The sequence below is a fragment of the Varanus komodoensis genome, unplaced genomic scaffold (genome assembly GCF_004798865.1).
Source record: "Varanus komodoensis strain SLA01 unplaced genomic scaffold, ASM479886v1 scaffold26, whole genome shotgun sequence".
In the NCBI taxonomy this organism is placed as follows: domain Eukaryota; kingdom Metazoa; phylum Chordata; class Lepidosauria; order Squamata; family Varanidae; genus Varanus; species Varanus komodoensis.
Genome location: NW_025335684.1, coordinates 14,316,300 through 14,338,776, shown reverse-complemented (window position 1 = coordinate 14,338,776; position 22,477 = coordinate 14,316,300). Strand labels below are relative to the sequence as shown.

Genomic DNA, 22,477 nt, shown 5'->3' with positions numbered 1-22,477 from the left:
AACTCAAACAAACGCAAGCTTAGATCCAGAGTGTGACAGGGCTTTCCTGCCCTCTGTGCTCTCTCAAAGTCTTCCATGAGGACTGAGAGGTTTGAAAGTGAAGCACAGCAAATCTTTGAAAATTGGGTGGAGGCAGTTTCTGTGAAGGAACCTGAGCATGGCCCTTCCTTAAAGAAGCCAATGTGAAAATTCTATAATAAATATAACCCTAAGCATAAACAGATTTTCTTGCTTTCTCAACACACTTAGGAAGTTTTGTTCCTTGATTCTAACCTGGCTGCTACTTGCCCTCAATTCTAGAACTGGGTGTGAAGTAGCACCCCGCCCCCATCCTTGAGAGCAGTCAGAGAACAGCCTCCCAAAATGGCTTTGCAGCACCTGCTGGTGCCTCCATCTGTACGCCATTATTGCCCATCGCCTGTTACTTGCTCACTTCTGTCACTGCCTCCTACTGACGGTACGGCTTTGCTAAAGAAACTGCCGCAGAACAAGCGGGCCACAGCCAGGACTGTGAGGAACGCCGACATGCCGGCATGGAATTATGGAGAAAGAGCACCACGGACAAAAGACACACCCACCCACCTTGGCCTTGGCTCTGGAGGCACGGTGTTTACTGGCTCGGACTTGGGCTGCCCCGACCTGTGGCGAAGGAGCAGCAAGCAGCATGCAGAGGTAACACGAGATGGAAGCAGAAAGAGAGCAGAGAAAGAAATGAAAACAGCAAGTCCTGCAAAATGGAAGTGAATGAGGAACTGTGGAAATGGGGCCAGACTCCAAGCAAGGAAGGGGAAGGCCGCAAGATGGACTGAGGCGTCGGGGCCACACAAAGGGCTCCGTGGCCTGCCAGGGGGCAGCTGAAGCTGCCAGGTTCATCAAGTCTTCCCTTGAGAGGGTGAGCTCCCAGCAGCATCCCAGAGGCCACTGCAAGTGGTGCCCATACAGGCCTCAACAACAGTGCAGACCGGACAGATGGCCGGGGGAGCAGAGGCCAGTTTACAAAACACAGTCCTGGAGGCTGCTCCGTCTTCGCTGGGCTGCTAACCCTGTCGTAAACTATTGCCGGCAGGTAGGCAGGGGTTTTCGCACTGGAAGAAGAGTGGCAAAAGAATGGCATGGTCCACAACTGGCTTTGCCAAGTGGAGGGAGGATTTCAAATACAAAGACTGCCTCCTCTGACAGAGCAGCACCATGCTAGCACTAACTGGAAAGCAGAACACATCCAATTAACACTGATCCTGAAACAAGTATGGCCCATTCTCTTTTTCAAATATGCAGCCGCCACATGGAGCCAGTTAATGCAGAGTTTTGAGTGGCTGCTGCATGTCGGTAAACTGGCTTAAAACTGCATTTGCCTTCCTTGCTCTCATGCAGTGCTGTGTCCAGGTGACCTGCATGATGAGTTTTTAAAAGCGAATCACAGCTTCTAAACAGGAAAAGGCTGCATCTTGAGGAGCAGAGCCGGGATGCTACTGGGCTTCTCCATAACTAAAAATCAGGCATCTTTTTGAGAATGTGTCTATGGTCAGATAAGACAGAAGGGGGATGCCTGACAGATGGCTGGATTTATAAAAGCCTAGAAGCCAAACAAACTGAAAACAGAACCACAAATCCATCTGGAGGCAAAAAGGCTTTCTTTGGCAAGACACATGTTAAAATATCCAAGAGGACTAACACCTTAATCATGAACACACAGGACACATTCCAAATTCCACTGCAGGAGAATCTGGAAAACGCTGAGCCTGGTATGTCATGCCATGCCTTCTCTTTAGCTAAATGTCAATGGGGAGACAGAGAGGGGACAGGTTGGCAGCATCCTCATGTTCGACATTTGCAATGGTTCAGTTCTTTGCGATAGCACATTAAGACACACAGCGCCTCATACGACTGAACAATATCTCAGTGGGAAAACGGTTGTCCTCAACAGTGAACACAGCCTAGCCGGTTTAGCAATAAAACAATTACTAGGCACCAAAAGTAAATTTTAGAAGATGATGGGATTATGGTGATGACATAATGACCAGAAGAGTCTCAGTCTTGCCCAGGAATCCTCAAAAAGCATTGTTTCCGACCTGCAGTTTTAGTAACCCAACACAATGGCTGCTACTGCAGCAGGAAGGGGAAACAAACATGGAGAGGCGTCAGCGGCAAAGAAGATAAACCATGGAGGGAGTGGGAGCTTTAGGAAGAGCAGAAGACAGATGGTGCAGTAAGACAGGTATGCCTGAAGAAGCAGGCCCCTTATTCCTGAATGAGAAACTCTGCCAGGCCCACAGCGGCCCCTGTTGCCAGCAGTGTCCACCGCTACTTACGTCATCCTCCGTGTCTCCGCCTTGCATCGTTCCGACAATCCGCTTGCTTGGCCTCCCTGCAGGAAAGAGGTGGCTCGTGAGGGTACAGCTGTACATACACCGTTGCTGGGGGACGGGTGATAGCCGGAGAGATGCCCAGGCCCCTCTGGCTCTGCTCATCCACTGGCATCCCTGCATTCAGGTTTCTGCATGTTTCGCAGCAAGTCAAAAGCCTGTTTAGCCAGAGATGAGGGGGCCAAATGAGGCAGCGCACAAACTGATAGCTCCACCATGGCCCCTTCAGTGCTTTTGCTTTCCAATTCTGCAACAGGAAGCTTTAAATGTGGTTAGATTTACAGCAATACAGATGGGCCGAAGTACCCTGCTTGCAGCCAAGTGTGGATTTAAGCAAGTTGCCGAAGGAAAGGTTTATGACAGACCACAGATATGAGGAGATGGGAGCAAAAACCTATCGAGGCCATTTGAGTCTTAATTCTGTGTTTTTTGCTAGTGCACAGGAAGCTTATCATGCTCCCAGTGCATAAAATGAAGAATTTGCTGGTATTCAATCAGGTGCACGTCCCAAGAAATTTCCATTGTTTTCAAAGCCACTTTCACAAGAAATGTTATTTATTTATTTCCCTGACTTCTTCTCTTTCAAGGTACTCAGTGTGGCTTACATGATTCTCCTCCACAAAATTCTCATGATTCTCATGAGAATGAAATGGTTGCGCCCTAAACAACAAGATTGCAGCTCCCGTGCGAACAAACTGCTCCGATTGTGAAGCAAGTTGTGGGGGGGAGGTTTAAAATTAAAAAGGAAGGGTGCAGGGGCGAGCAGCCCCCACCCCATGGCTCCCCCCAGTAGTGCAGCGGCCCAGGAGCTCTTCTCCTCGGCCGCTTTTCCAACACTGGCACTGGATGCCATTGTAGTTACTTTCATCTGCAACAGAGGATGAGCCAGATGCATCATCGTCCACTTGCCTGACGAACACTGCAAAAACCTCTTGAGAAGCCCCTGACAGCCCTGCAGACCATCTTCCACAGCCCCTGGAAGCTGCTGGGGGGGGGGGCAGCAGAGCTGTGGGCAGCACAAGGGCAGTGGGGCTGGGTTGTGCAGTATCAGTGCAAGCAAACAGGAGGAGGATGCGGACGTGTTTTGACTAAGCTTTTAAAAATCTATTTACAGAATCCCTGCAACTAAAAGAGAGGGAGTGGGGGAAATTTAGGACTGAGTGGAGAAGCTGGCCAGTGGTGGGGAAGGCGAAAGAGCAGAGGCTGCAGCAACTTTCACAGGCCGTGCTTTGAGTCTGGCACTCAACACTCCCCTTCTGCCAGCCCCAAACTGCATTGCTCTTTGGAAAGAGACACCCTGCATTCTGCCGTGTACATGGCATGCCATTTGCGGGATCATTCAGCCTTCACGCTCACATCCAGCACTGCCCTCTCTGCTGTGCAGCCCACCAAAGCGAGCTCTGTGCCTTGGCCTCAAGCAACAGCAAGACAAGAAAACAAGAACACCCGACCTGGTCCCATGTCTCTCCAGCTTGTACTGAAATTCAGCTATCCAGCTGAGTATCTCTACTGTGCTTTGCTTTCTTCCAGGGATGCAAAGAAATGGGAAACATGCAATAAATCTAAACATGGGGTCAGAGGAAGAGGGACAAGATCCAACAAAAGAAGCACGCAAGCTGCCAGCAGCTTCCTTGCCGCTATCATACCCCCAGAGATTTTGTCAACCTGCTGCTTTAAAAACTATGAGGTTTTTGAATTGTCTACTAACAAACGTTTCTCCCCTGTCCCAGCAATTGCCACCAAGATTGCTGCTTCTCCCTCAGTACTGGCAGTAGGAAAACAACAATCTCTGAAGCCAGGGAGCAGGCCCATTACTGTGTTTCTAAAGGTCAAGCTGGAACAGATGTGTGTTTGAACCAGAATCTGCTGTAAAAGGGGGATGGATCAGAGTTTAGGAGGTTAAGGATCTCCCGGTCTGCAGATGAGAAATGCAGCACTCCTACTGATGTTTTTCTCCCCGGATACTTTTCTTCCATCAAGGCCCAGAAATGAGCTGGGCTGAGAGGACAGCCATCACGGCACCATTTTGGCCTAAGATATGAACTCTAAAGCTGGGACTAAGTACCTTCCAGCACTCTGTGCATGCATGCATTTGGTGCCATCAATGTCCTGGAAATCTTTGTTTTCATCATTTTAAAAGCGCTTCTGTAGTCTCACAGCCATGAAGGTAGACCTTTGAAGGTTTGGAGCAACACCTCCTGCACGGCCCATGCTTGCTGCCACATGGCGTGTGCAAGAGAATTACTGTGCCCCAGCAGGAAAGCGTTTGCAAGAGCAGGGGGTGGTACCTTGCATCAGCATCTCCATGGCCGCATGTTGCTTCATCAGTTGCCTGTCCTCCATCTCACTGTCGGATCCCTCATCCTCATGGATTTCGATGTCTGAATCATTGTTAGCTGTAGAAAAGCAAGCATGCACACAAGAGTTAATAACCCTAAGTGTGCCCAGGCTGTCAGACCCACCTCTCCAACTCTCTTTGCTTCTTGTGTCCATTTAGGAATGACCATGGCCTGACAGGCAGGGGAGAGGCCAAAGCTCAGCAGCAGACCGCATGCGCTGTGCAGGCAGGCGATCTCAGGCATCTCCATGTAAAAGCCTCTCAGGTGAGAGTCCTGAGAAAAAGCCTTGCCGCTGGCAACCTGGGGAGCGGCTGCTGGCTGGAGCAGACCAGTCTTTCCCAGCCCCACGTCCTCCAGATGCCCCAACTGAAGCTTCCCTCATTCCTGGCCAGCTACCAGACTGGGAAATGCTAGAGTGGAAAATACTGCAGGGTTAGAGTTAGGGTTAGGGTTAGGCCTAAAATCCTAACCTACAGACTAAAATATGGGCCACTTAGTGCTCCAATTGGCTTTCGGGATTTCTTCCAACCACCTGTCGCTTGGTGGCTTCCTAGCTTTTCTGCAGTTGTCTCTCCCTGCACACACCCCAACTCTAAAGGGGAGAAACGTCTCTCTTAAGCCTTATCAATAGGCATAAAGAGCTTTAAAGTAAAGTATGCATCACACACAGGTAAGCGGCTGGCTCCTGGAGGAGGGTCTGGTTCTACTGCAACACAGAAAAGCAGATGGCATGACCAGAAGAACAGTCAGTTCAAGCTGGAACATTCAGCTGACAGTCCCAACGCAACGAATGAGCCTCAACCAGGGTGCTACACTGCAAAAGGGAACTGCAGATGCAGCCTCCCCTCAGTGATGCCAGCGTGCTGATGTCTCACAGATTCAGGAGCAGGTGCAATTCTCAGTCTCTTTTTGGGGCTTTGAAATATTGGGAATAACACCCACTGGAATATCCCAAGCATTGAACTTAAACTTGAAAGCCCTCAGGATGAGGGAGCAGGCTAGCACACAAGTAGAGAAGCGAGTTCTAAAGACAGGAGGTAGAGCAAATAGATGAGGAAATAGAGGGGGAGAATCAAAGGTGGCATTTGTGGCCCTTGTGGCCAAAGCTCTTACACCTGACCAAGGAGAGCTGCTTTCTTAGCACAGGAGGTTGCGGTCAAGATGCTTGCCCGGAATCTGACTGCCAGCAGGGACACTGCAACACAGGGGAATGATACAGGTAGCACTGCTTGCATAGCGTCAACTGGCTGACTCCAGTGCAGCGTGCCATATTCTGCACCTTCTGAACTAAATCCATGGTTTTGTTAGTCTTAGAACTGAAAAGACTTTGGCCATCAAAAGGTAAATCTGGTATCCAAGACCAAGCCTCTTGGGATGGACCTGCATAAGGTTGTGATCAGTCAGGCACACTCTCAGCAGAAGAAAGCTTAGCCAGTGCCTCCTCTGCACCTCCATGGACTGCCAGTGCCTGTCTCCAAAGAATGGTGCGCAGCCTATCCAACTGGTTCCTTCACAAACGTTTCATGAAAGCCCCTACCTTTTTTGCCCTTCCCTGAGGCAAAAAAGGCACAGGGAATCTCAAGAGGTCAGAGTTAATTCGCTGCCACAGAGGGCAAGCTTCCAAAACGGAGTCCAGACAGCTAAATGCCATTGAGGGCTAAATGTTCTTACTAGACTGTGAAGCTATAATAATAAAATGAAGTAAAATGATGAAGAAAGGTAAGTAGAAGAAAGAGAGAGAGAAGAAAAGCTTGTGCAAAATGTTTTCCCTCGGACCGAACACAAAAGGTTTCCCTAAAGAGGCTACCAGAGTGGTTCCTGAAAGAGAACAGAGGAAGGAAGGAGAACCCCACTAGCGGTACACAAACTGGGGTAGTGTGGGAGCCACGAACATATCCTCAGCTAGAGAAGTTCCCTAAAGCAGGCCTCTGTGCATGTGCAGAGCCCAGTATGTGTGACAGAGTCCATGCAGAATAATGAATGGGAGAATATGGTCCAGCAAAGGAGCCTCCTTTCCCAATCTCAGATCTCTTATTCCCAGGCATCTGATTTTATACAGCCAGAAGGTGGAGAGAGGCTGGGCGATACCCGTGTAGAATCTCAGCAATGATGATCACAAGCGATTCAACTTACCAAAGCTTCGCTAGTACAGACTGTTCTTCCAATCATGCCTGCCTGTCATTTACCAAGAGGAGCCAAGGTGCGCGGTGGCACACATAAAATGTGTTTGTTGTCCAGCTGACCTGCATCAACGCACATGCAGATGTTTACCCGTTCCTAACACTGACACCTCTGGCTCCATTCGGCCTTTACAATATGCCAGAAGGACCTCCCAAGCTGTTTCCTGCCTCGCCTCCTGTAGGTAGAGGATATTACTGATTATTATGCCCTTCTCAAAAAACAGTGAAGGGACTCTGAGAATCACCAGCCTACCAGAACAGACACCATAGCCAGAGCTTTACATGGGCTGGATAGCTGTTCATCAGACTGCTTTAAAAGCTGTGCTGCATAGGATACAGAATGCAATCAGTACAGAAATGGGCTGTGGACTGATTACAAAATCCATCTCTCCAAAAGGCTATCAGTTCATTGGTTAAGACTTCCCTCAAAGAAACCTGCGGATTGCTGTTTGTCTGTACCTTTACGTTTCAGTTCCCTTTGGCAGAACAATTTATATGTCTCCCTCCTCAACACAAGTCTATGAAGTTTCCTATTTGAGGTTGACATTCATGCCATCTGCTGAAGTGGAAAGTGTGCATGAAAGCTTATGCCTGAATAAACCCTTTAGTCTTGACGGCATCTGTTTTCGCTTCAGCAGACGAGCACAGCCACCCCTGCTAATTTATATCTGACCGTTCAGATGGCCAAGTTTCCTTATACAGATAAAATCGCAGCTATACAGAGCAGAGCACTGGCTTTCTTCAGACAAGGCAGATACGGACGAGAGTCCACAAAATAGATGCATAAGTGCAGTCCTTGCCATCACCTGGAACAAGCCCATATCAGATCTGTGAGAAAATACCATCAACAGAACACGCAGAGATGTGTCACTACAGTGAGAGGAAAAGAGCGACACACTAGGGTGGTGAAATACAATTATTTTCAGGAAAGAGCACTCCCAAGCTCATTCATCTGGTTTTTTGGGGGTGCCTACCTTAGCAGTTGCTGTTCACTGTTATTTCTTTGATTTTACCTTTTCTGGTAAAGGAGGCCCTGACCTTAATAATACTTTCAGGATCAGTTTAACACATCTCTGGTTATTGCTGTGTGATTGCATGTTTTTGGTTTTGGTTTTCATTTTTCTGTATATCAAATAAAAATTATAAAACAACTAAAGCCACAGCAGACGAGCTAAGCACACCAGTTAGAATCACGTGTCTTGCTTTACTTTTAATCAGCATGGGTGGAACCTAATGCAGCTTTAATAGATATTTTCTATTAAATATCTTTGAGTAGCATCCCTTTCAAAGGTAAGCGGTGCAGCATGGCTATTTAGCCCCTGCTGAGCTAGTTTCAACCTGCTGCTCTTGTCTGCACTGTTTCTGCCCTCTAGGCTCCTAGTTAGCATGGTCAGCTGACATCACTCCCACTCTCAATTGGAACATTTGCTCCTTCCTGGACTCCTAAATCCAGGCCTACATTAAAAGCACACTGTGTCAGCATGCATTTCTGGGATGAATGGAGCAGTGTGTCTTCCCACTGATATACAGGCACGTATGGAACTGATCATTCTTCTAGTGTTCCCTTCTCCCTGTTTTAAAAAAATCCCTGGCAAAAGAATGTCTATTTCTCCAGAGATGTTTTCAAATGATCTATTTGAAGCTGCCACGCAACTGGAAATGATTTTTAAATATGTTCTCAAAGACACTGTTCATACATTCCCCAGGGGTGTGGAAAACTTGGAACCACAATGTGGTCCTTGCAACAAAACTCCAGAGGCTACTTGAACACTTTCTGGTGATCCCTGCAGCCATCATTGTAGAGGTGGCGACTGACCATGGTGGCCCTGTGAAATATCCACTTTTCAAGGCAGTGTGCCATGGGCTACTAGTCACTGCGGAGCACATTAAGGGAAGAACCTGGATTAGATGGACCCGTGGTCTCGTCCAGCAGGGTGATTCTTTCATTCTCAAGGTGGGAAAATAGCAAAGACTGGGGTGATTTTTAAGTGGTGGTGGTTAGTTTTCTCTATTGGCTACTGAAGAGCCAAGTCACTTTCGGGATAAATGGCAAGACAAACTGAAAAGCAGCTGGTTTCTTTGTCAGCGCAAGCAGGACAGCCATAATGTAAGAAACCTAGCAAACACCCTGGAAGACAGAAAGAAGATCCAGGGCAATCTTGATAAACTAGAAAGCTGGGCTGAAAGCAACAGAATGAGATTCACTGGGGACAAGTGCCAAGCCCTCCAGCTAGGAAAAGAAACCAGAGGCATCGATACCAGATGGGAGTACATGGGGCTCGAAAGAAATGAGAAAGAAAAAGACCTTGGAGTTATTGTGGACAACAAGCTAAATATGAGCCAACAATGTGATGCAGCTGCAAAAGGGCAAATGCTATTTTGGGATGCATTATTAGAAGTATTACTTCCAAATCATGAGAAGTAGCAGTTCCCCTATATGCCTCACTAGTCAGACTTCATCTGGAATACTGTGTCTACTTCTGGGAACCAAGATTTAAGAAAGATGCAGAAAAATTAGAAATGGTCCAGAGGAGGGCAACAAAAATGATCCAGGGTTTGGAAATACTGCCCTGTGAGGAAAGACTGAGAGAATTGAAGAGAGTTCACCCTTGAGAAGACTGAGGGGGAAATGATAGCCCTCTATAAGTACCTCAAAGGCTGTCACAAAGAGGAAGGTCAAGAACTCTTCTCACTGATACCAGAGTGCAGGACACAGAATAATCAAGTCAGGTTGCGACAACCCAGGTTCAGGTAAGATATCAGGAAAAGATTCCTCATTGTCAGAGCACTAAAACAGTGGATCCAGTTGCCTAGAGAGGTGTGGAATGTCTCTCTCACATGAACATAGACATAATTCCTAAGGCAGTGGTATGACATGCACTTTCTAAGAAAAAGATCCCAAATTCAGTCTCTGGTGACAAATTAGATACAACAGGCATCAGAACTACACCCCCTAGAAAACTGCCATCGGTCCAGGTGAATCACTTTGAGCTAGACAAATTGTCTGACACAACAGAAGACAGCCTCTGCTCATCTGGATTGAGGAGAAGATGAGGCACAGGCTGGATATCAGCCAAATTAAAAGGAGTCAGGCAAGTAGTTGGCCACCTTTTCTGTTACAAAAAATGCACAGCAGGGAGAAGCAGTAAAATGCAATGGCATTTCCACCCCTCACCCAGGGGTGGCTAATGTCTTAGATACCACAATGCCGAAGCCAGCATGGGTTGTGTATTCCCAGCAATAGGAGGGCTTGTCTCTAGGTCCCAGCAGTCAGGGTGGCAACAGGATCTTTACGCATGAAGCAATTGGGATTTCCCAGCTCCCCCCACAGAAAAGGGCCAGGGACAACGCACAGGCCTGGCTTCCTGTTCCCACTTGGAAATGGACAATTGGGAGGCGGGACTATGATGCAGGCGCAGAGAACCATGCGAGCTTTGCTCTACTTGCTGCAGAATGTGGGCAGGAGGGTGTGTCTGCACTCCAAGTCTCCTTCAGGAATCCTGCAGGCAGCAGGTTTGCTACTGTGGGAGTGGAGTGTTGGACTAGAGAGGCCCTGCTCTGACCCAGCATGGCTCTTCTTATGCGCTTAGATCCCCTGTCTACTGATTTCTTGCTGCTGCTCCAAACAGCTGCACTAATGGGGCAGGCAGCCCTGGATGTTAGATCTGCCAACACATGAAAAGGTTAACAAAACAGCTCACTTCTACTCTTCAGCAAACGTTTCTCTTCCTCCTTCAGCTTGTTCTGCATCAAACGCAAGGTGTTCTCTGCTTCCTGTAGGGAAAGAAAATATTAAATCAGAACAGCAGCTGCACTATCACCCCACTCTGGAGGATAACAAGACATAAGCCAACCTGTTGCTAAGGTTATCGCTAAGAACTCTGCCGACAATTTAGTGTTAAGGAATGGATTCAAACAAAAGTGGAAGTCTTGTCCCCATTCCCTCCAGTCAGATCAACTCTTAACTGCAAACTTTTAAACATGTGCAGGCTACTATTTTATTCTTGTTCTGAATGCCAGTGCCAGAAGGCCATCACTTAAAATTCAGAAACTTGAATGACTTTAACCTGTAGTTGGTCCAGTAAAAGAAAATGTGCATACATTAAGCAGCACCCATACAACAGAAAGTCTCGGTAGGGAATACCAGGAACAACTGTCTATGTAAATGGGAATTTTACTGCTGGCATTCATTAGTGAAGATGAGCTTTGAGAAGTCAGGAAGAATTAAGCAAGAGCTACAGGGATACACTCCATGACAAGACCGATCCATACTTAGGGCTGTGTATAATTCCAGGCAAGTGCAGAAAACAAACACAATAAATCACATTATGATACATAATGTATATAGAAAGCTATGATCTCAGTTTGGATTGTTGAAAAGAGCATGCTTCTAGTCCTTATAGAAAGGGGGTGATGCCAGATGAAATCGCCAAAGACAAAGGAGAAGCTGAACACAATTTCCTGGGCTTTGCAGTGCCCTGAAAACACTCCTTCCCCCTCCCCATCACAAACAAAAACATACACCAGGATCTGTAGTGAGTGAGAAAGGGGACTGAATGCAAAAAAGCAGTGGTCAATAGATGGCAAAAGAAGAAGGGGACAGCAGAGGATGAGGTGGCTGGATGGAGTCACTGAAGCAGTTGGTGTGAGCTTAAGTGGACTCTGGGAGATGGTGGAGGACAGGAAGGCCTGGAGGACTGTTGTCCATGGGGTCGCGATGGGTCGGACGCGACTTCACGACTAACAACAACAACTAGTGGGATCAGAGGAGTGCATTTTTGAAGTGGAAACATAGAAAACCCAATTAAATAATAAAAACAGATGGACAGCCTCAACCCATAGCTTCACCTGTAGGGTGGCCAGATGGGAAAAGAAGGCAGGGATTTTGCACCTCAAAAGGTTGAGCAGATGAGGGAAGTGACACCTGAAATTCCATACACACCTGCTAAAAGTGCAGGAGCTTCCTCCTCTGGATCAGACCATACTAACAGCCTGGCCTTTCCCCTTAGTCTTAATTCCAAATAGATTGCTGGGATATTATTTTGGATTAGGGCAGAATGTAATAGTAATGCTCTCATTTACAGGCCCCAAGAGAAACAGGCAGCACCATTACAGACAGTGGTGAAGCAGCCCTGGAAAGATAAGGGTAGTTTTACAGAAAAGAAAGAGTTTGCCTGTGCTTTAGCTAGTTTGAATATGGTTCTAATTAAGAAATCCCTGTGCAAGCTCCCAGTTTGCAGGCCCCATACAGTTCAAAGGGTCTCATTTGTCCCCAAATCCCCCGTGCAGCATGGAAAAGGACAGGATGAAAAGGCTCTAAAAGAGGAAGAGGACTCTGTACCTGGCAAATCACAGAAAGGTGTGAAGACAAAGAGAAGTGCTCAGTTCTATTTCTTGGTATATTATTTAGGGTTGGGTTTGTTTCTTTTTCAAAACCATACTCATGCTGTTATTGTTGTCAATCGAGTGAAAATGATGAGAACTGCAGTGCTTAAAGCAAAGCAATACTTGTTGTCTTAGTTTTTGATGGCTTTGTGTAATTGCTGGAGTGGGATGAAATTGAGAGAGACATCAGAGAGACACCAGCAATTACTGGATAGGGACACATGGTGTTTTTGCAAGAATAAACACACACAAAGGTTTTGCCAGGGGTTTACACACAATAAATCTGAGACAGAAATAGCAGCTGCTCCTTCAAAAGTCATGGAGTTAAACCCAGTTTCCACACAGTTATTCCTACAACTTCACAGCAAAGCAAACGGCAAAGGAGATTATTAAGTGTTCATGCTTTCCCTGTCCAAAGAGAAAAAGTGTTCTGGAGTGAGACTCGTCTGTTATCAGAAAGCTCTTTCCTACAACTTGTACACCCCGGTCATAAACCATTTTACTGCAAAGCAAATTCCATTTACTTTACTTCCATGATATCTACCACAGGGGATGAACAGGTGATACATGGAAAATGCCTTATTAACGAGCTCTTCCCCACAAACACTCTTCTCAGTCTCACTGTGTATGAGAAAGACATGAAAATAAGAAATGGGAGTCTGGTTGCGAGCCCCTACCAGGAACTTTGACAGCATCCTGCTGCCTCTGTACTCTTCCCGCTTCCTAACTGACTGGGCAAGTCTTGCCCCCACCAGGGGACTGGGCACGTTATCAGGATGCTTATGAGTGTGTGCAAGGCATGAAAATGGACTCATAAAATCACACAAGAGTAGAGTTGAAAGGGGCCAAGAAAGCCATCAGGTCCAACCCTCTGCTGTGGCAGGTCATCAATTTACAGCATCCAACTCAGATGACTGTTTTTGAGTATCTCTAGTGTGGGAGAGCAAATGACCTCTCTAGGTGACTGGTTCCACTTTCATATTGCTCTGACAGTGAGGAAACTTTTCCTGATATCTAGCCTGAACCTGGCTTGTTGCAACATGAGTTCATTATTCTGTGTCATACACTCTGGTATGTGGGAAAAGATCACAGAATCATGGAACCATAGAATACAAGAGTTGGAAGGGGCCATGAAGGCCATCGAGTCCAACCCCCTGCTGTTGCAGGACACCAGGTCACACCATCCCACTCAGAGGGCTGTCCAGGTTCTTTTTGAATGTCTCCAGTGTGGGAGCACTCACCACCTCTCTAGGCAGCTGGTTCCACTGACCTTCCTCTTTGTGACCGGCATTTTTATTACTCTGGGATGGAGTTTATCGAGCCCTGGAGATTTGAATATGTTTATTTCATCTAGGTGTTCCTTGACCATTTGTCTGCCAGTCTTGGGCTGCCAGCTCTCACTTTCAGCTTGTGCTTCCTTTTGGTTGTAGATTTTCTTGTGGTAGAAGATTGAGATGAAGTAGGAATTGAGCCCCTCCACTTTTTCCTTGTCATCTGTTATCGCTCTGCCATTCACTTTAAGCAGCTGCAAACCTTTCTCTTTCATATATCTTTTGTTTAGGATATACCTGAAGAAGGCTGTCTTGTTGTTCTTAGCATCCCTTACTATTCTCAATTCATTTCTTCCTTTAGCCTTCCTGATGCCATCCCTGAAATCTGTTAATATTTTTAACTGTGGCTCGCCCCTGCTTCCACCTCCTGTACATGTTCTTTTTTCTTTCAGATAGTCACTTAATTTTCTGCAGTTTTCTTTGATGTCTTCTACACATTCTTCTTGTTGGAATTGTTTGTAGTTGTGCTTGGAGAATCTTCTTTTTCAAGATTTTTTTTTCTTCTTTTTCACCCACTCCCACTCCTTTTCCCTTAAGAGTTGCCATGGCACCTCACTTATCATTGTTCTGAATTCATTAAGGTTGGCTTTCTTGAAATCCAGGGTACATGTTTGGCTGCAGTTAAACTTTATCTCCTTTATCATTGTGAATTCAAGTATCACATTTTCACTTTCCTCCCAGGGTTCCTGTGGCTGCTATTCAGTTCACTAGGTCATCTCTTTTAGTTAGTATTAAATTGAGGACAGCTGGTCCTCTTGTTCCTTCCTCAACCTTCTGCTGGGGGAAGGTGTCAGCAATGCATGTCAGGAACCTCTTGCAGGGGCCATTTTTGGCAGAAATTGTCTCCCAGCACATACACGCATACATAGCATATATCAGGGGAAATTATGACATTTTTCTTTTTGGGGACACTGGCAAGTTGATTTTTGAAGGGTGTGTCCTTGTCCTCTTTTTCACTGGTTGATCAGAAATAGACACCAATAACTATGTTTTTCTTATGTTTTGCTCCCTTTAAATTAAGCCAGATGCTTTCACTGGGGCTACTAAGTTCCTCTTCTTGTATTTCTGTGGAGTTATAGGTGTCTCTTATGTATAGTGCAACTCCACCTCCCTTTCGCCCTTTCTGTTTTTCTTGAACAGGTTGTAATCCATCAATTGTAGACTTCCAGTCATGTGAGTCATCCCACCAAGTTTCAGTTATTCCTATCAGATTGTAATTGCCCTCATGTCCTATGTGCACAAGTTCATGTTCTTTGTTTCCCATACTCTGGGCATTGAAGTTCATTCTCATTGCGCCCTGGTTTCTTTCCTGCATGAATTCCTTTCCACTTTCATAAGTCAGCAGATTTATTCATTGGTTTTCTCTCTTTCCTAGGTGTTTTGCTCAACTACCCCCACTTCAGTCACCCCGTGCCTACCCCAGATACTTTGTCTTGAGAATTCTCTGTGACAGACCACATAAGGCAGAAAAACTTTAGGCGCTTTTAATGTAACTTCTATCTCTCTGTGATGGCATCTTCCTCTGACTTCTGACTATAGGTTCAAAACTAGAAACATGAAGAACACAGAATTGTAAGTGTTCTAATTTGGGCCTTCATAAAGGACTGAAAAATGATTTGTGACTTCCTTTTATCTGCTAGCAAGCGGCACCTTCTTTACCCTAACCAAGGTTATGTTTTGTAGCTGCTTGTTAGCTTCCCATTGCTGGCACATGAATGGATGAACATGAAGCTGCAAGTGCAGATCTGACTATTGTCAAAGCTGTTGTTGCTCTTGCTTAAAAGGCTGCTTCCCACTTGCCCTTGAAGAAGCTCTAGACAGCACTTAATACTTACAGCTGGCATAACATAGTTGCTATGAGACTTTCAAGATGGCGTCGGAACGACACGGACGTGATTAATGGAGCTTCTGTTATCACGCCGGTATTGCTCGGTAGCAAGTCGTGGGAGACTCATCTAAGCCCTGTCGGGGCAAAGACAGATTGCCTGGCATCTTTTCTTCTGGTTGGTGTAGGACTCAGGCATTTCTCAATCGGGCAATACAGGGGGTTTTCTTAGCCCCTGCCAGTTCTCGACATCTGATGGATTAATTAGCCAGATAAGCATCGGACGGCTGGTAAGCATTCTTATTTCTTTTTGCAATATTACCCATGGAAAAGCTGTACTTGTTTATAATTGACTTAGAAGAGAAAGCCCTCTCAAAGTTTTTTAAGCGGCAACTGACATACGAGAGAATGTGAAGACTCTTATCTGAATTGAAGCCGAAGAGAAAGATTTTTCTTCTAATCTCTCTAAGGGCGAAGGCAAAGTGAATAATTGCTATGGAACTAAATCAAAGGATAGAAGATTAGAAGTTGAAGTGTACACTTTGGATGCCTGTTTGGACTTCTGCCAAGGCTAATTGGACATTAGCCAGGAAAGTTTTTGTTATGTGGTGTTTCCTCTCTACTGTGATGACTTTCTGGTGAGCATTTTTACTTTCTTTTACTTACTTTCTTTCTGCAATATTACCTGTGGAAAAATTATATCTGTTGATAACTGGCATAAAGAAGAAAGAAAAAGCCCCTAATTTGCCAGCGGCCATTTTTTTGGCCAGCTTCCATTCTTCCTGGGTCTGACGACATTTTTTCATTTTTAAATAGCCTTTTGCTGCCACCCGGTGGCTATCGGAATTATTGCAAGCTACGTTCATTCTCTCTCTCTCTCTCTCTCTCTCTCTCTTCCTCTCTCTCTTTTTTCCTCCTTTTTCTTTTGGTATATTGAAATTTCTTTGGTGAACAACTTCCATCATAAGGAAAACTCAGCCCTCTTCAGCACCTTCCTCAGTGGGTCAGAGTCCAATTCATCAACCTAAGACAGAAGATGTTGCAAAAAGCTTAATGGTGACACAGGCGGCTTTAACAACTTTGCAAGCATCTCAAGAGGCGATGTCAATACGGCTGGAAAGCTTATCAAATGAGCAAAAAGAGCGACTTGACAAATTGGATAACTCTATTAGAGAGGTGACAACTCAATTATCTGATGCCCGATTTAAAGCGGAACAGAATACACAAAAAATACAACAAGTATGTGAAAAATTGGAGACAGTAGATAAAGAAATATATTTAATTAAGCAAACAAATAAGTCAACATGGGACTCAATGGCTACATTAGAGATGGAGAAGGCATCTTATTATCTAAGATTTCAGAATATACCTGAAGAGAAAAATGAGGACCTCCAAGAGATCATAACTGTCATGTTGGCGGAGCTTTTAGAAATCGAGAACAAAGTCATGGGTATGGGAATTGATCTTGTTTTTAGGGTCAACTCCTCTTATACCAGAAAAAATAAACTTCCGAGAGAAGTCCATGTCAAATTTGCTCTAAGGTCTATAAGAGATAATGTTTTGAAGGCCTCATGGGAGAAGCCGTTAAAGAGAGATGATCATCAGGAGGTGACGGTCCTGAAACAAATTCCATGGAGTATTAGAGATGGAAGAAAGAAATATCGATTCCTTAGTACAAAATTGATCAAGAAAGAGATTATATTTAAGTGGCTAACACCAGAAGGAATATTTTTTACATGGAACTCTGTAAGATATAAATTGGATTCAATTCTTAAAGCACAAGAGTTCTATGAAAAATTTAGAGTTATGCTAGAAGAGGAGGATCCTGTCGTCTCTAAAGAAGGAGAAAGAGGTGCCGAAGCAATGGAAATAACAGCGTACCACTCTGAACAAGGAGAAATACTGAAGGCTGATTCACAACAAGAAGTACAGGCTTTGGACTCAAAGGTGGGAAAAAAAGGTAGAACTGTAAAGGCAAAAAATAAGTAAATAATTTTATTAAATATGGCTCTTAAAAAGGAAGGGAAAATTGAATTGCTCTCTTTAAATGTTAATGGACTAAATGGACCATCTAAGAGAAGAAGGATTTTTGCTCAACTTCAAAAACGGAAATTAGATATAATTTGTCTACAAGAAACACATATTAAGAAACAGTATGTTAAACTTCTGGAATGCTCAAATCTGGGAAAATTGTTCGTATCTTCTACATTGCAAAAGAAAAGAGGTTTAGCACTGTATGTAAAAGAAAAATTGGACCCTAAATATATTCTTGCTGATGAGAATGGTAGGATCTTGATGGCAGAAATTACAATTAAACTTAAAAAGGTGCTCTTAGTGGCAATATATGCACCAAATGACCATCAGGAAACTTTTTATCAAAAACTACATATGTTACTTTTACAAGTGGACTATCAGTCTATGTGTGTAATGGGCGATTTTAATGCAATTGTGAATAAGGGAATCGATCACAAGAGTGAAAGTAAGGGAAAAAAGGGTAGGAGGATGCTTCCAAAGTCTTGTTCCAACTTGATTGAAGAACTCAGATTGATAGATGCCTGGAGGCATAAAAACCCATCTTCGGCCAACTATTCTTTTTACTCAAACAGACATAGGTCATGGTCTAGAATTGATATAGTTTGGATAACTCCAGACTTAATGCCAGATCTGATAGAAGCTGAAATGGAGACAAATGTCTGGGCGGATCATAATCCTGTATTTATATCATTGAAAGGAGCTGCAAGGACGCCCAGATCGAGTCTAGATAAAGCATTACTAAAAGATAAAAAAATTATAGAAGAGGTAAGCAAAGAGATGCAAATATTCTTTAAAATAAACAAAGCGGAAGAAACTTCTTTACAGAATGTCTGGGATACAGCTAAAGCCTATGTCAGGGGACTGATAATAACCTACTCAACAAAAATAAAGAAAAAGCAAGAGCGAGCAACATTAGTAGAAGAATTGAGGAAACGGGAACAAGAACTGCAGGTGGATCCAACAAAAAGAAATCTTAAGGTCCAAATGAATATTTTAAAGCACAAAGTGAATCTCTTGGATACAAATGAACTTACTAAGCCAATGAAATTGGCTAAACAGATTTTTTTTGAAAATGCTAATAAACCGGGGAGATGGCTAGCATATAAAGTAAAAAAAGAAAGAGAGAAGAGATTGATTTCAAAACTGAAAGATGGAGAAGGACAACTACAGGTATAAAATACACAAATTAAGAAAATAGCTGAAGATTTTTTTGCAAGGTTATACCGGAAGGAGGAGTTTTCGATCGAGAAGGTAAAAGAATACATTTGAAAGGGAGATTTACCAAAATTAACAGAAAAGTATAACAAAAAAATCAATCAAAAAGTAACAACTATGGAAATAACAGAGGCAATCATGTGACAAAAGAAGGATAAAACCCCTGGTCCGGATGGGCTACCAGCTGAATTTTACAAATCTTTTGAGGGAATTTTTGCTACCTTTCTCAAAGACATATGTAATGAAGCATTGTTAACTGCTAAAATACCAGGTACCTGGACAGAGGCAAATATCACTTTAATACCAAAAGAAGATAATGGACTTAACACAGATTCAAAATTACAGACCCATATCATTATTAAATGTGGACTATAAAATTTTTGCCTCTATATTGGCAGAAAGGTTGAAGAAGTTTTTAATAGACTTTATTCATACAGACCAAAATGGTTTTCTGCCTAAAAGACAAATGAAGAACAATCTGAGGACTATTTTGGATATCCTAGAATACTACGAGACACACACGGAAAAATCAATGGCTCTACTGTTTTTAGATGCCCAGAAAGCCTTTGATAACGTTAATTGGCAATTCATGATGCAACAGATGAACCAAATGGAGTTTGGGGGAAAATTTATATATGTGATATCAAGCATCTATCAAAGACAATCAGCCAGGATTTTAATTAATGGAGAACGTACAAGGGCTATAGAGATACAAAAGGGTACAAGGCAGGGATGCCTGCTGTCACCCCAGCTGTTCATCCTGACTTTAGAAGTCTTGAACAGAAATATTAGGGATGATGAGGACATTAAAGGTACTAAAATTAGGGATGAAAAGTATAAATTGCAAGCATTCGCAGATGATTTGGTCTTTATAATAGAGGAACCTTTTGTAACAATCCCTAAACTTTTACAACGGATTGAAGAATATGGTGAGGTTACGGGGATGAAAATAAATAAGGAAAAAACGAAACTATTAGTTAAAAATCTTATGCAAGATCAGAAAAAAAGACTCCAAGAACAAGTGGACTTGCAGATTGTCAAAAAGGTTAAATATTTGGGAATCTATCTTACAGCTAAATGCACAACTTTGAAAGAAGACAATTACAATAAATTATTGAAAGATATTAAAGGTGATCTGGAAAGATGGGCAAATTTACAAATGTCTTTGATGGGAACTTTTGTTTTTGTTCCAAATGATTCCTGTAAAAATTAATAAAATTTTTTTTGAGGATTTAAATTTTCAAATTTCGAGATTTATTTGGAGAAAAAAGAAAGCAAGGATTAAACTGAAAATGCTTCAGGAAACGAAAAAGAATGGGGGTTTCGGTTTACCGGATTGGATGTTGTACTATCAAGCGTCTATTTTAACTTGGCTAAAAGAATGGATAACCTTGCGAAATAAGAGAATTTTGTATCTTGAAGGACATGATTTGCAAATGGGTTGGCATGCTTATATGTGGTATGAGAAGGTTAAGTCTCATGGGACTTTCTTAAGTCACTTTATTAGAAGATCATTAATGTCAGTGCAGGAAAAGTTAAAGTCAAAATTGTATAATAAGTTACCAAGATGGCTTTCACCTATGGAAGCTTTTGTGTATCCAAATGTATTGAATTTTGAAGGGATCATAAGATATGATGATATTTTGGACAAGGATGGAGGCCTGAACCTAGATCAAGAAATACAAGAACAGGGACTCAATATCTCGTTGTGGTATAAGGTGCAGATGCAATCAAGATATGCTAAAGATTGTAAAATATGGGGGTTTTATAAAGACCTAACAGCCTTTGATCAAGTGATGTTAAAAACAGATGAGAAAATGATTAAAAGAATTTATGGGTTCCTACTTGACAGGAAAATGGAAGGGGAACAGGTTAAGGAAACTATGATAACATGGGCACAAAATTTTGGATATAATATTGAATTAGAAAAGTGGCAAACGTTATGGGAGATAAATAGTAAGGTAACTTTAGCAACTTCGTATAAAGAGAATTTATATAAAATGTTTTATAGATGGTATTTGTCGCCAAATTGGTTAGCTAAAATGTTGCCAAATATGTCAAACAGATGTTGGAAATGTAAACATGATGTGGGTACTTTTTACCATATGTGGTGGACTTGTGAATATGTGAAAAAGTATTGGATTAACATACATAAATGGTTTGAGGAAATGCTACAAAAACCCTTAGCTTTTAAACCTGAAATTTTCTTGTTAGGTATTGTACCGGAAAATATTAGCAAACAAGAAATGTATTTGATACTACATTTAATCACAGCAGTGAGGATTGTGCTTGCTCAATAGTGGAAGAGTGAGGAACTACCCACTGAGGAACTGATTTTAAAAAAGATTCTGGACTGTGCAGAAATGGACAGATTGACTCTATTATTGAAGGAGAAAGAAGATACTGACTTCTATCAAACTTGGGACCTTTTTTACAAGTGGCTGGAGAAATGGAACTTGGCTTAGATTTAAAGATGTGAGCCAATGTGGTGTAGTGGTTAAGAGCATGGGACTGGGACACAGACGACCTGGGTTCTAGTCCCCGCTCAGCCATGGAGCCAATTGGGTGACTCTGGGCCAGTCACAGACTCTCAGCCCAACCTACCTCACAGGGTTGTTGTTGTGGGGATAAGATGGAGGAGGAGGAGAATGATGTTAGCTGCCTTGAGCCCTTTGCAGGAAAAAGGCAGGATATAAATCGATAAATAAATAAATAAAAAGATGTCTTTAAATTTTTATAAATCAATTTGAATATGATTATAGAATGTTTAAAAGATATGTTATAAGGGGCTGACCCAGTACATCCAATGTATTTGATGACTGATTATTTTTTTAGTTTTTAGTTTAAAATCTTAATAAAAAATGTGCAAAAAAAAAAAAAAACATAGTTGCTATGAGACTGAGAGCTGAGAAATCTTCCCAGAACAAATTTCCCTTAGGCACACAAATTCACTAACTGGCCTTAGGAAACACACTATTCTGTCAGCCTACATAGCACTGAACCCTTTAATACCAAGATAACAATGCTGGCTGAAATTAGCAGGACTGTCAAGATAACTACACGAAGCACTTGGACCCTAGAAACGCATGCCTATGTCCACCTGTGGTCTGCACTGATGTTACACAAGCTGCCATGGATACTGAGATGTGGAAGCAGAAAGAAGGGGGTGCAACCAACATCATCTACAAAAAGGAACCTGGTCTTTGATCCCTTAAAGTCAGAAGCAGATCTTCCTGGGCTCTCTTCTTCCTAAATAAGCTTGGGAAAGTGGGGTGGAGAAAATGTCACCCCAACAAATTCAATATGGAACAGTGAAAATTCTCTGCCAGAAAGGATTCCACCTACCCAGTTTTCCACCTTTCCCAGGCTCCTTTCATCACCTTCCCGTACTTTTTGCTTCTCAGTATTTAGATATTTTTGCTGCCATTCAAGTCCTGTTCTAGCTGTTGTGAATCTAGTTTCTACAATGTGCAAATCTGCTCCCCACTTGGGAAGCTCTGATGTTGCTTGTTATACACTGGTCAGAGCCCTGGTCTGCTGTTGTGACTGGATGGATTTGAAAGAGGACACTGCAGTCAAAGTGGAGACTACAGAGCCACCAAATCTCAAAGTTCAGAAAGGGATTTTAAAAGCCATTCCAATCAATAAGAGACAACCCAGGGGAAAACAGTTTCGATACTTCCTAAGGCAGTATTTCCATGGTACAAAATTATGCCCTTCCAAATCATCTATGAGCTCTAAGCTGAGTACATGAATGTTCAGACATTTAAAATTTTGTGTCAGGTAGGATTGAGATGTTACCTTG

General features: G+C 43.3%; 1 protein-coding gene across 2 annotated transcripts in view; it reads right to left on the bottom strand.

Annotated features, from left to right (window-relative positions):
• The window catches only part of CLUAP1 (clusterin associated protein 1), a 59,202-nt gene that overhangs the window by 2,496 nt on the left and 34,229 nt on the right, over positions 1 to 22,477 (bottom strand). The window contains exons 9-12 of one of the 2 annotated variants that reach the window (XM_044433714.1): positions 10,584 to 10,656; positions 4,652 to 4,759; positions 2,310 to 2,365; positions 583 to 639 (exon numbers count right to left, since the gene is read on the bottom strand). In XM_044433714.1, coding sequence (XP_044289649.1) covers positions 583 to 639; positions 2,310 to 2,365; positions 4,652 to 4,759; positions 10,584 to 10,656 — 294 coding nt within the window. The remainder of the gene's footprint in view (positions 1 to 582; positions 640 to 2,309; positions 2,366 to 4,651; positions 4,760 to 10,583; positions 10,657 to 22,477) is intronic. The other variant, XM_044433715.1, reaches the window with a different exon arrangement.